Genomic DNA, 12,592 nt, shown 5'->3' with positions numbered 1-12,592 from the left:
CACACACACACACACACACACACACACACACACACACACACACACACACACACACACACACACACATTAGTTCCATCCTCTTTCTTTCCAAACAATACCAGGATCACATTTCCATGGCTGGTCAACAGGTCCAGGATGCATGTTTGAGCATGCTGCTGAAAAATGTATAAGGCATTAAGGCAAGCAGACACCAGACTACAGCCAGGCCCTGTATTAGTATTTGGGAAAGGAAATTCTCTGTCACAATGTATTAGTAGTATTGAGTGTTCTACAGTATGTTATGTTACCTTATGCTATCTTATTACATTATGTTTCATTGTGTGTGTGTGTGTGTGTGTGTGTGTGTGTGTGTGTGTGTGTGTGTGTTCAGTGCATCCACAGAGACCTGGCAGCCAGGAACATTCTCCTGACCCAGGGACGAGTGGCAAAGATCTGTGACTTCGGCCTTGCTCGTGACATCACCACTGACTCCAATTATGTAGTCAAAGGCAATGTAAGTCTGCCCCATCACTCGCTGTAGATCTCAATATGAGTTATAGATACTTCCTTGGACATTTTACAGTGATAACCGTCAATGGAAAAGTCAAGCACAGGCACTGTATTGATATAAAGTGTGTTTGTCAACTACGGTGCCTTCAGAAAATATTCCACATTTTGTTGTGTTACATAAAAATACAAATATCACCCATCTACACACATACCCCATAATGACAAAGTAAAAACATGTTTTTAGAAATGTTAGCAAATGAAATACATAAATATCTCATTTACATAAGTATTCACACCACTGTCAATATGTCATGGTTTCCCAAATCCGTTCCTGGGGCACTGGGTGCACATTTTGGTTTTTGCCCTAGCACTACACAGCTGATTCAAATAATCAACATTTGATGATTGGTTATTTTAATCAGCTGTGTAGTGCTAGGGCAAAAACCAAAATGTGCACCCAGGGGGTGGGGGTCCCAGCACCAAGTTTGGAAAACCCTGCAATACATGTTAGAATCACCTTAGTCTTTCTGGGTATGTCTCTAAGAGCTTTGCGCACCTGGATTGTACAATATTTGCTCATTATTATCTTCTAAATTCTTCAAGCTCTGTCAAATTGGTGGTTAATCATTGCTAGACATTCATTTTCAAGTCTTGCCATTGAATTTTCAAGCAAATTTAAGTCATAACTGTAAATCTGCCACTCAGGAACATTCACTGTCTTCTTGGTAAGCAGCTACAGTGTAGATTTGGCCTTGTGTTTTAGGTTATTCTCCTGCTGAAAGGTGTATTCATCTGTTTCTGGTGGAAAGCAGACTGAACCAGGTTTTTCTTTAGAATTTTGCCTGAAAATAGCCTAATCTTCATGACTAATGTTCAAATTTAGACGTCGAACAGTACCAAGGTTCTGGTATAATGCTTCGAAAAATGTTAGGCATAACCGTGTTCATGGAGGTCTCCACTAGCCATTCCGTTTATTTTTTTATCCTGAAAAACTCCCTTCCTCTCCGGCAACTGAGTTAGGAAGGATGCGGACACCTGTATCTTTATAGTGACTGCGTATATTGATATACCATCCAAAGAGTAATAATATCCCGTGCTCAAAGGGATATTCAATGTCTGTTTGCTTTACCCATCTACCAATAGGTGCACTTCTTTGCGAGGCATTGGAAAACCTCTCTGGTCTTTATGGTTGAATCTGTGTTTCAAATGCACTGCTCGACTGAGGGACCTTACAGAGAATTGTATGTGTGAATACCTCACCTTCCCGAAGGTAACATCACTGAGCCTTTAAAAAAAAAGGCTTAGCTTAAGGTCAATGGCATCATGAACATTTTAGCCAAAACCTCGTTACCTCTGCCAGGAGGCTGAAACTTGGCTGCAAGTGGATCTTCCAGCAAGACAATAACCCCAAGCACACATCAAAATCCACAAAGAAATGGTTAATTGGCCACAAAAATCAATATTTTTGCAATGGTCATCTCAATCGCCGGATTTGAAACACAATAAAAAACTGTGGTCTGAATTGAAGAGGGCAGTCCATAAGCGCTAACGAAGGATATCAAGGATCGGGAAAGATTCTGTATGGAGGAATGGTTTAAGATCCCTCCCATTGTGTTCTCCAATCTCATGAAACATTTTAGAAAAAGGCTCGGTGACGTTACCCTCGCAAGGTGAGGTATTGAAAAATTCAAATATGACTTGTTAATTGTATAACATGTATATTTTCCCCCAAAATGGTGCATACAATATAGCTCAGTATTTGAATATATTTTATACAGTCATTCTTGCTCATCTTATTAAGGATGTCAATGTTGGTCTCCGCTGTATATTTGGTGAATGTGACATTTTAATGTGCACTCTGAGACAGCTTTGTGTTTATGAATTACTTGAAATGTCACTGGTATGGGGTCACCAGATACAAATGTCTCAAACATTCAGCACCTTATGGGAGTTTTAACCTAGGAAATACATCTCCTCTCATACTAACACAAAAACAAGCAGTGCTGAACATTGGTTTGAAATTCCAGATCAGCAGAATCTGCATGAACCATTTCCCCTCACCGGTCCTCAAGCCTCCACAGCTGAAGTGATGGAGATGATGGACTACTTCAATAGATTTGATTTGACGAATTTTCTGAATACATGGAGTGCGTCTGACATATTTGACTGGTTGTGATGGTTTGTGTTCCACGCAGGCTCGTCTCCCAGTCAAGTGGATGTCTCCGGAGAGCATCTTTGAGTGTGTGTACACATTTGAGAGTGACGTGTGGTCCTATGGCATCTTGCTCTGGGAAATCTTCTCACTCGGTACTTACATACACATTATCCTCTGTGTGAGTGTGTGAGTGTGTGTGTGTGTTTTTTTTTTCATTGATTTTTATTATCTTATTTCCTATTTGGCCTATAGGAAGCAGTCCATATCCTGGGATACCTGTGGACTCAAAGTTCTACAAAATGATTAAGGAAGGATACAGAATGGATGCACCAGAGTTTGCACCGAGTGAAATGTGAGTGTGTGTGTTGTGTGTGTGTGGTGTGCGTGTCTAAGTATCTTGAGAAAGAATCAGGGAGTAGGAGCAGTATATGCGTGGGTGTACTATGCATGGGTGTGAATATGTGGGATTTGAGCAGATGGCAGATTTTATGAATTTTTCTTCACCATAAAAGTTCTTATTCAAACTAAAAAATGTTACACTTAGAGAAAGAACAGGTGTGTGCAAATATTTGTATTATTTTATTTAACTAGGCAAGTCATTTAAGAACAAATTCTTATTTACAATGACAGCCTTGGGACAGTGGGTTAACTGCCTTGTTCAGGGCAGAACGACAGATTTGTACCTTGTCAGCTCGGGGATTCGATCTAGCAACCTTTCGGTTACCGGCCCAACGCTCCAACCACTAGGCTACCTGCCGCCCCTGAACATGTGTGTGTGCTGTGGTTTCAGGTATGAGATAATGAGGTCGTGCTGGGAAGCGGACCCCTTTAAGAGACCCTCCTTCAGCAAGGTGGTGGAGAGGATCGAACAACAGCTGTCAGACACCACCAAACACGTAGGTCACTCTCATCTAACCTGCTTGTGTACACATGTTGACAGACTATGGATTTAAGCTATTCACCAGCAATAAATTCAATTTCTATATTCAGATATATTTTTTTTGAAGTGCCAAAAGGTCACCAGACTAGACGTAGAAGCATCTTGAGATTTTGCTGTATTTAATAGTTGCGAACTACTATACAAATTCAATAAAATATTACCTGCCCTCTTGTGTTAGTAGCATACAGAACATGACTGTGTAATCCTCCACCGCAACCACCAAAGACCACATGTTAAGGATACCACCAGACTAGTCAGCCCTCCATCTGTATAGCAGTTGACACACAGAAATGTGTCACCCCTCCATTAATGCACGCACACAAACTCACACTCAGTACCCATTGAACGTGACACGAAAGCTAGAGGAGGAGATTAATATGATTGATCGATCACCCGTGCCATAATCACCTCTTTCACTGCGTCATGTCCTCTCTGGTGCGAGTGACAGGGGTGTGAGGTCAAACTAACAGTGACGCCCTCAGGCCTCTCCTCATGAACTCGGCTCATCTCTCACTTCTGAAACATGCCAGTGAGCTCTGAACACAGAGCAGGTCTTCTCTTTTCACGCCTTCCCCTTCACACCTTCAGACCAGAGGGCTACGCTGTCATCTCCTTTCCTCACCATGCTGCACGTTGCTTACGCAGTACGTAGAACTGCAATGAAAACACCTCTCCAACACTCTTTCGCTCTGTTTCTCTTCTCTGTGTAGATCTATCTGAATTTCAGCTCCAAGTTTCCGGTTACAATGGGGCCCCAGGGTACCAGTGTGGACCAAGGGACACAGAACGCCAACGTCCTGCATCTCAACTCGGTGGGCAGCAGCAACGCCTCCACTCAGCCCCTATTGGCCAGCGCCAGCGATGACGTCTTCCTGGAGGAGATGGGCACCAGGCTCAGGGTCCATCGGGTGTAAGGCCACGCCCCCAAGATGGCTGCCCCATAAAGTGCCTGTTTAGTGCAGCCCAAACACCCCACCACACCTATCCCAACCATATACGGTGTCTAGCTATTATCCGCCCCCTTCCAACCGTATGTCTAGCTATTAGCTTCCCCCTTCAGACAGAGGCTTGAAGAAGGACTAGGTCCCCTCGAAACCTCTGCTCCTGGCGCCTTTAGTGCATGGACGAGACCTGTCACCCACTGTCTCCGTAGTATCTGGCCCTGTCTCTCACAAGCTTGGATATAGTCACACTGTCTTTACTCTCCAGGCCATTGAGCTACTGCGTATCACGTTTGTGCTGTTAGAAATGGACACTGTATTTTATAGCTCCATAGTAGTGCTATTTTCTGTGGACCTTTCTCAATGTTGCTTTCACCGATTCTAAATATGTTTCATACAGTGTTTATGTTTGCTTCACATTTCTGTTGTTAATGTTAAACTGAATTACTATGTTTTTTTTTAAAATTACGTTTTTATCTCAAACTAAATCATATAGCATTTTCAATGGTTGGAGTACAATTATTATTTGAGGTGAAGGCACTTAAATTTGAACATCATTCCAGATGTAGACATCATGTAATGAAGCTTTCACCTTTTGTCTGTTCCACCTTCCACCTTTTAAGAATGAATGTCAGTATTATTCCACATGTTCAGTTTTGGTGACTGTGATGGAGAGACATTTTGTCAGACATTTCTAGGGCCAATGGTTTAAATGATATTCAGTAGGCTAAGTCTTATCACTTCATTAGATTGAGATGTTTTAAGTATGGTACTATGACTTCAGCTTTTAGTTGATGTCCCTGTGTATATATGTACATATTGACTTATGACTAGTAATAAGTGTATGATGTGAGAGGCAGCATTAGCTTAGATTCCGCCTGGGAGGTTGCCTGCTGGAGATTCCTTGTAAATATGTAAATACATTTCTGGTGTCGGCACCTCTTCTGTCCTGTAGCGTATGTGTGACCCTTGTTTACAATTGTCATCAGACAGGTACTGCTGTATCACCAGGGTGTTTACTTAGTACAAAAAAAACTGTCTCCAGAGATGGGGAAGGCTGAAACAGTGCATGGTTATGATGGAGCATACTGTACAAGGAAACAGGCGATCACTATCCAAGGCATTAGCCATTTGATCTTTTCTCTTCATACAGATTGTCAAAGAAGGCGTTCTGTTTTGAGATAAAGCCAATGACGCTTGTTTCAAATGCCAATGTGGAGCTTGCAGTACAGACCAACAACCACTAAGCTAACTGTTCTGAGAAAAAGCCAATTTGAAAGTTAGATGTTAGAAGTGTTTAGTCAGACCAGGTGGTGACATGTCTTATAGCTCCCAACAGTCCTGTGGATAGTAGCGTCAGTGCTCCTGTCCCAGCAGTCAGTAGCTGATTTCTCAGCCATCCCTCTACTCTTTGTGTCCAGCTGCTTCCTCTGACGGAAGTGCTACTTCCACCATCTCTCAACCAGGGCTCTGTATCACTCCAGACTCCCATCACTAGGACTTCCCTCTTCCCACACTGAGATATTGTTGTGAAGAGCACCTGGTAAATGCTGTCTGAATGACTGAAAGGGTGTGTGTGTGTGTGTGTGTGTGTGTGTGTGTGTGTGTTTGTGTGCGTCTGTGTGTCTGCATGTGGGCTATTTGTAGGTGCCACTGAATTAAATGTATGAAATTGACCCTGTTCAACCCTGTCCTTCCCAAAGCTGGATATTTGTAAATATGTGTGTGAATACAATGTAAGTAATGTGGATGCTGTCTTAATGTTTATTTTATTTTCTATTGATATGGTACATTTAATGCACAACTCTGATATGCTTTAATATGAAAAATGTCTTACCAGAAATAGATACACAGATACGTACACCCACATAATATTTACTGTACATCTTCTTCTTTGGAGATAAGCTGCTTGTTTTTCTGTAGATGGGGTAACTACTTTAAACGTACTGTACCTATACATAGTCTTTGTTTGGGCTTTGCTGTAGAATGTATTATTCCTTGTGTAGTGTCATTTTCCCCTTGGCTTGGCACTAACCATTGCATTCTGTCTTCAACAAGCAAGCCAAAACATTTATTTCTTTTTAAACGCTTATGGACAGCTTTGCCTTACCAATCAAGTTGGTTTTCAACCCCAAAATTGGAATGCCTTGTACTTTCATGGAAATGGCAAATATTGGCTAATTTTGCTAATTACAAGAAAGGACAAGTAAAACTGTAGGGCAATAACTTACATCAATACTCTGCTCTTTCCCGTATGCCACATAGAATAGGAAACATAAAAATAGGTAATTACACAGTAATAACACAGTAGTTACATGGTTATATCTGCCATTCATCACGCTGTTAAAAAGCACAATCAAAATATTGTCTGATTATCCCTAACAATTTTACTCTATAACGGTTGATATAATATGACGGCTGATACAACATGACGGCTGATACAACATGACGGCTGATACAACATGACGGCTGATACAACATGACGGCTGATACAACATGACGGCTAATATAATATGATGCTTGTTTTAGAACTTTTAGAACACTTGTATATTCCCTATACAAAGTTTATTTTAATGCATTTAGTTGTATATTTATTTTACAAGAGCCAATGTTTGTTGTGCACATTTGCAATGGGTTGCTGTCTCTTGTGTTACTGTAATATAAATAAAATAAACGCATAAAATTGTTTTGTTAATCGTGATTTGTATTAGATTTGTATTTTTTTTTTTTCATGCCATTATTTTATATGTGTGCAGGTTAGTTGTTTTGGGTGGCATTGCTGTCTTCTTTTTTTGATCCAGTTTGATAATGTGGTGGAGTCATTTTATTTAGACTGACATGTCACATATTGAATTGTCCCTCATAGATCTGAGGGACATATTGTCAGCCATCTGTGTCGAGCCTATGAGCAGGTGATGCCTCGGGGTACTGTCACTGACGATCTCCTTCCCATGCTAGTGTACAGTCATTCTAGTGTACAGCCGTGGACTGTATCCGTTTTTAAAATAATGTTTCCTGCTCCAGAATGGTCAGGGTCTTTGGCTTGGGTCCAGCAGGGGACATCTGGCTTTAGAGGAACACCGCGAGGACAGTGGTTTGTCCAGCAGGCCATGCCGGTGTACGGACAGACGGAGGGGCTTTGTGCGTGTCACTGCGTGGGCTGAGTCCATTGTTGTAGCATATATCTGATACGAGGGACAGGAAATCCCACCATTGAAACTGAGTGGTTGAACGAACACGTTTGTGAGACTGAGTGGTCGCTTAAAGTAAAAAACAGCTGAGAGGGAAGAATCTTCTCTGTAATATTTCATCACATGTTTTGTAGATCATTGAGAGACTGAACTTTGACAGCAAACGCTGCTCACCTTTGAGCTACTGTACTGTGGGTCTGGTATGGATTTCTATATGGCCCAGTTGGGATTTTGATATGTATTGCTGTCACAATACAGTCCAATTAGGCTCAGTGTATTGCACCACTCTTTTTTTCTCTCTCCATCTTCTATCCTTCTGTCTCTCAGTAAGGGTAGAATTCTGGTCAGGCCCTCATTCCAGCACAATAGTCTCATTTGTTTTCTAACAGCCTCTGTTAAATGATACTTCTGACCAAGATGGAAAAACAAACACCCAATTGTGTCATGGCAGTTCCGTCAGGTCATGGACTCTACAAAGTGTTGAAAGCATTCCACAGGCATGCTGGCCCATGTTGACTCCAATGTTTCTCACAGTTGTGTCAAGTTGGCTGGATGTCATTTTTTTACATTTTAGTCATTTAGCCGACGCTCTTATCCAGAGCGACTTACAGTAGTGAATGCATACATTTAATTATTTTATTTTTTCCCCCCGTACTGGTCCCCGTGGGAATCAAACCCACAACCCTGAAGTTGCAAACACCATGCTCTACCAACTGAGCCAAACACTATTTTCGACATTGTAGAATAATAGTGAAGACATCAAAACTAATATATGGAGTCATGTAGTAACCAAAAAAGTGTTAAACAAATCAAAATATATTTTATCTTTGTGATTCTTCAAATAGCCACCCTTTGCCTTGATGACAGCGTTGCACACTCTTGGCATTCTCACAACCAGCTTCATGAGGTAGTCACCTGAAATGCATTTCAATTAACAGGTGTGCCTTGTTAAAAGTTAATTTGTGGAATTTCTTTCCTTAATGCATTTGAGCCAATCAGTTGTGTTGTGACAAGGTAGGTGGGGGCATTCAGAAGATAGCCCTATTTGGTAAAAGATCAAGTCCATCTTCAAATCAAATTAATTTGAATTGGTCACATGTGCCAAATACAACCTTACAGTGAAATGCTTACTTACAAGCCCTTAACCAACAATGCCGTTTTTAAAAAATACATTAAAAAAGTAAGAGATAAAAGTAACAAATAACACTAAGGTAACCTGCTTAAATGACTACCGACCCGTAGCACTCACATCTGTAACCATGAAGTGCTTTGAAAGGCTGGTCATGGCTCACATCAACACCATTATCCCAGAAACCCTGGACCCATTCCAATTTGCATACAACAGATCCACAGATGATGCAATCTCTATTGCACTCCACAATGCCCTTTCACACCTGGACAAAAGGAACACCTATGTGAGAATGCTATTCATTAACTACAGCTCAGCGTTCAACACCATAGTGCCCTCAAAGCTCATCACTAAGCTAAGGAACCTCGGACTAAACACCTCCCTCTCATGTACTCCCTGTTCACTCGTGACTGCACAACCACGCATGACTCCAACACAATCATTAAGTTTGACGATGACACAAAAGTGGTAGGCCTGATCACCAACAACGATGAGACAGCATATAGGGAGGAGGTCAGAGACCTGGCCGTGTGGTGCCAGGACAACAACCTCTCCCTCAACGTGATCAAGACTAAGGAGATGATTGTGGACTACAGGAAAATGAGGACCAAACACGCCCCCATTCTCATCGATGGGGCTGTAGTGGAGCAGGTTGAGAGCTTCAAGTTCCCACATCACCAACAAATTAACATGGTCCAAGCACACCAAGACAGTCGTGAAGAGGGCACGACAAAACATATTCCCCCTCAGGAGACTAAAGATTTGGCATGGGTCCTCAAAAGGTTCTACAGCTGCACCATCCTGACTGGTTGCACACTGCCTGGTACAGCAACTGCTCAGCCTCCGACCGCAAGGCACTACAGAGAATAGTGCGTACGGCCCAGTACATCACTTGGGCCAAGTTTCCTGCCATTCAGGACCTCTACTTTTTATATATATATTTTTTGCCTTTATTTAACTAGGCAAGTCAGAACAGTGGGTTAACTGCCTTGTTCAGGGGCAGAATGACATATTTTTTATCTTGTCAGCTCAGGGATTCGATCTTGGAACCTTTCGGTTACGAGTCCAACACTCTAACCACCTGCCGCCCCTATACCAGGTGGTGTCAGAGGAAGGTACTAAAAATTATCAAAGACTCCAGCCACCCTTGTCATAGACTGTTCTCTCTGCTACCGCACGGCAAGCGGCACCGGAGCGCCAAGTCTTGGTCCAAGAGGCTTCTAAATAGCTTCTACCCCCAAGCCATAAGACTCCTGAACTTCTAATCAAATGGTTACTACCCCCCCCCCCACCCACCTTTACGATACTGTTACTCTCTGTTACTACCTATGCATAAGTCACTTTAATAACTCTACCTACATGTATATATTACCTCAATTACCTTGACTAACTGGTGCCCCCTGTATATAGCCTCAATATTGTTATTTTACTGCTGCTCTTCAATTATTTGTTACTTTTATTTCTTATTTTTCTTTGGGTATTTTTCTGAAAACTGCATTTTTGATTAAGGGCTTGTAAGTAAGCTTTTCACTGTAAGGTCTACACCTGTTGTATTCGGCACATGTGACAAATATCATTTGATTTGATTTGATTTGACCCAACACACCTCCAGGCTGTGTAAGGGCTATTTTACCAAGAAGGACAGTGCTGCATCAGATGACCTGGCCTCCACAATCCTCCGACCTCAATCAAATTGAGATGGTTTGGTATGAGTCGGACCGCAGAGTGAAGGAAAGCAGCCAACAAGTGCTCAGCATATGTGGGAACTCCTTCAAGACTGTTGGAAAAGCATTCCAGGTGAAGCTGGTTGAGAGAATGCCATGAGTGTTCAAAGCTGTCATTAAGGCAAATTTTGGCTATTTGAAGTATCTGAAATATAAAACAAATTTTGATTTGTTTACATTTTTTGGGGTTACTACATGATTCCATATGTGTTACTTCATTGTTTTGATGTCTTCACTATTATTCTACAATGTCAAAAACAGTAAAAATTATGAAAAACCTTTGAATGAGTAGGTGTTCTAAAACTTTTTAACCAGTAGTGTACATATTGTCATGCCCTGACCATAGAGATCCTTATTATTCTCTATGTTTGGTTAGGTCAGGGTGTGACTCGGGTGGGAAAATCTATGTTTTCTGTTTCTTTGTTTTTGGGCTGAGTGTGGTTCCCAATCAGAGGCAGCTGTCTATCGTTGTCTCTGATTGGGAATCATACTTAGGCAGCCTGTTTTCTTTCTGTGTTTGTGGGAGGTTATTTTCTGTTTAGCATCTGAGCCTGACAGAACTGTTCGCTTTCGTTTTTTCTTTTGGTTATTCTTGTTTTGAGTGTTTCTTGTAATAAAATATCATGAACACTCACCACGCTTTGGTCCACTTCTAACAACGAGAGCTGTTACAGAACCTCCCACCAAAAACGGACCAAGCAGCGTGGCCAGGATAGTTGGACATGGAAGGACATCCTGGACGGCAAAGGATCCTGGACGTGGGAGGAGATCCAGGCCGGCTGGGATCACTTCCCATGGGAACAGGTGGAAGCAGCGAGGGTGGAAGGGCGACGAGATCGGGAGTCACGGCAACGACAGAAGCCCGAGAGGCAGCTCCAAAACAATTTTGGGGGGGGGGGCACACGGGGAGATTGGCGGAGTCAGGGTTGAGACCTGAGCCAACTTCCCGTGCTAAACCGTGGGGAGCGTGTAACCAGTCAGGCACCGTGTTATGCGGTGATGCGCACTGTATCTCCGGTGCGCATTCACAGCCCGGTGCGCTCGTTGCCGGCTCCCCGCATTTGCCGGGCTAAAGTGAGCATTCAGCCAGGACGGATCATGCCGGCTCAGCGCTCCTGGTCGTCGGTGTGTCTCCTCGGTCCAGGATATCCTGCGTCAGCTCTACGCACTGTGTCGCCAGTGCGCCTTCACAGCCCAGTTCGTCCTGTGCCAGTGCACCGCACTTGCCGGGCTAAAGTGAGCATCCAGCCAGGACGGGTTGTGCCAGCCCTACGCTCCAGACCTCCAGTGCGCCTCCACGGCCCAGTATATCCTGTGCCAGCTCCGCGCACCCGGTCTCCAGTGCGTCTCTCCAGCCTGGTACGCCCTGTGCCTGCTCTGCACACCCGGCCTCCAGTGCATCTCCCCAGTCCGGTGAGACCTGTTCCGGCTCCACGTACGAAGCCTCCAGTGATGATTCATGGTCCGAAGCCTCCAGTGATGAGCCATGGCCCGGAGCCTGTAGTGATGATCCATGGCACGAAGCCTCCAGTGATGATCTATGGCCCAGAGCCTGTAGGGATGATCCATGGCACGAAGCCTCCAGTGATGATCCATGGCCCGGAACCTCCAGTGATGATCCATGGCACGAAGCCTCCAGTGATGATCCATGGCACGGAGCCTGTAGTGATGATCCATGGCACGGAGCCTGCAGCGACGGTCCCCAGTCCGGAGCCTGCAGCGATGGTCCCCAGTCCGGAGCCTGCAGCGACGGTCCCCAGTCCGGAGCCTCCAGCGACGGTCCCCAGTCCGGAGCCCCCAGCGATTGTCCGGAGTCTCCAGCGACAGTCCCCAGTCCGGAGCCTCCAGCGGGGGTTCCCAGTCCAGAGCCTCCAGCGACGCTCCCCAGTCCGGAGCCTCCATCGATGGTCCGGAGTCTCCAGCGATGGTCGGCAGTTCCGAGCCTCCAGCGGGGGTTCCCAGTCCAGAGCCTCCGGCGATGATCTACGGTACGGTTCCTCTGGCAACGATCCAGGATCCGGAG

At 43.9% G+C, this 12,592-nt stretch overlaps 1 protein-coding gene across 3 annotated transcripts in view; it reads left to right on the top strand.

Moving 5' to 3' along the window:
- The window catches only part of kita (KIT proto-oncogene, receptor tyrosine kinase a), a 35,566-nt gene extending 28,343 nt beyond the window's left edge, over positions 1–7,223 (top strand). For all 3 annotated transcript variants that reach the window (XM_029750813.1, XM_029750815.1, XM_029750814.1), the window contains 5 exons: positions 371–493; positions 2,685–2,796; positions 2,897–2,996; positions 3,435–3,540; positions 4,295–7,223. In XM_029750813.1, coding sequence (XP_029606673.1) covers positions 371–493; positions 2,685–2,796; positions 2,897–2,996; positions 3,435–3,540; positions 4,295–4,498 — 645 coding nt within the window. In that variant the 3' untranslated portion in view covers positions 4,499–7,223. The remainder of the gene's footprint in view (positions 1–370; positions 494–2,684; positions 2,797–2,896; positions 2,997–3,434; positions 3,541–4,294) is intronic.
- Positions 7,224–12,592: the final 5,369 nt, after the last annotated feature.

The sequence above is a fragment of the Salmo trutta genome, chromosome 4, assembly GCF_901001165.1.
Source record: "Salmo trutta chromosome 4, fSalTru1.1, whole genome shotgun sequence".
NCBI lineage: Eukaryota > Metazoa > Chordata > Actinopteri > Salmoniformes > Salmonidae > Salmo > Salmo trutta.
Note: the sequence above shows the minus strand (reverse complement) of the source record. Positions and strands in the feature narration are given on the sequence as shown.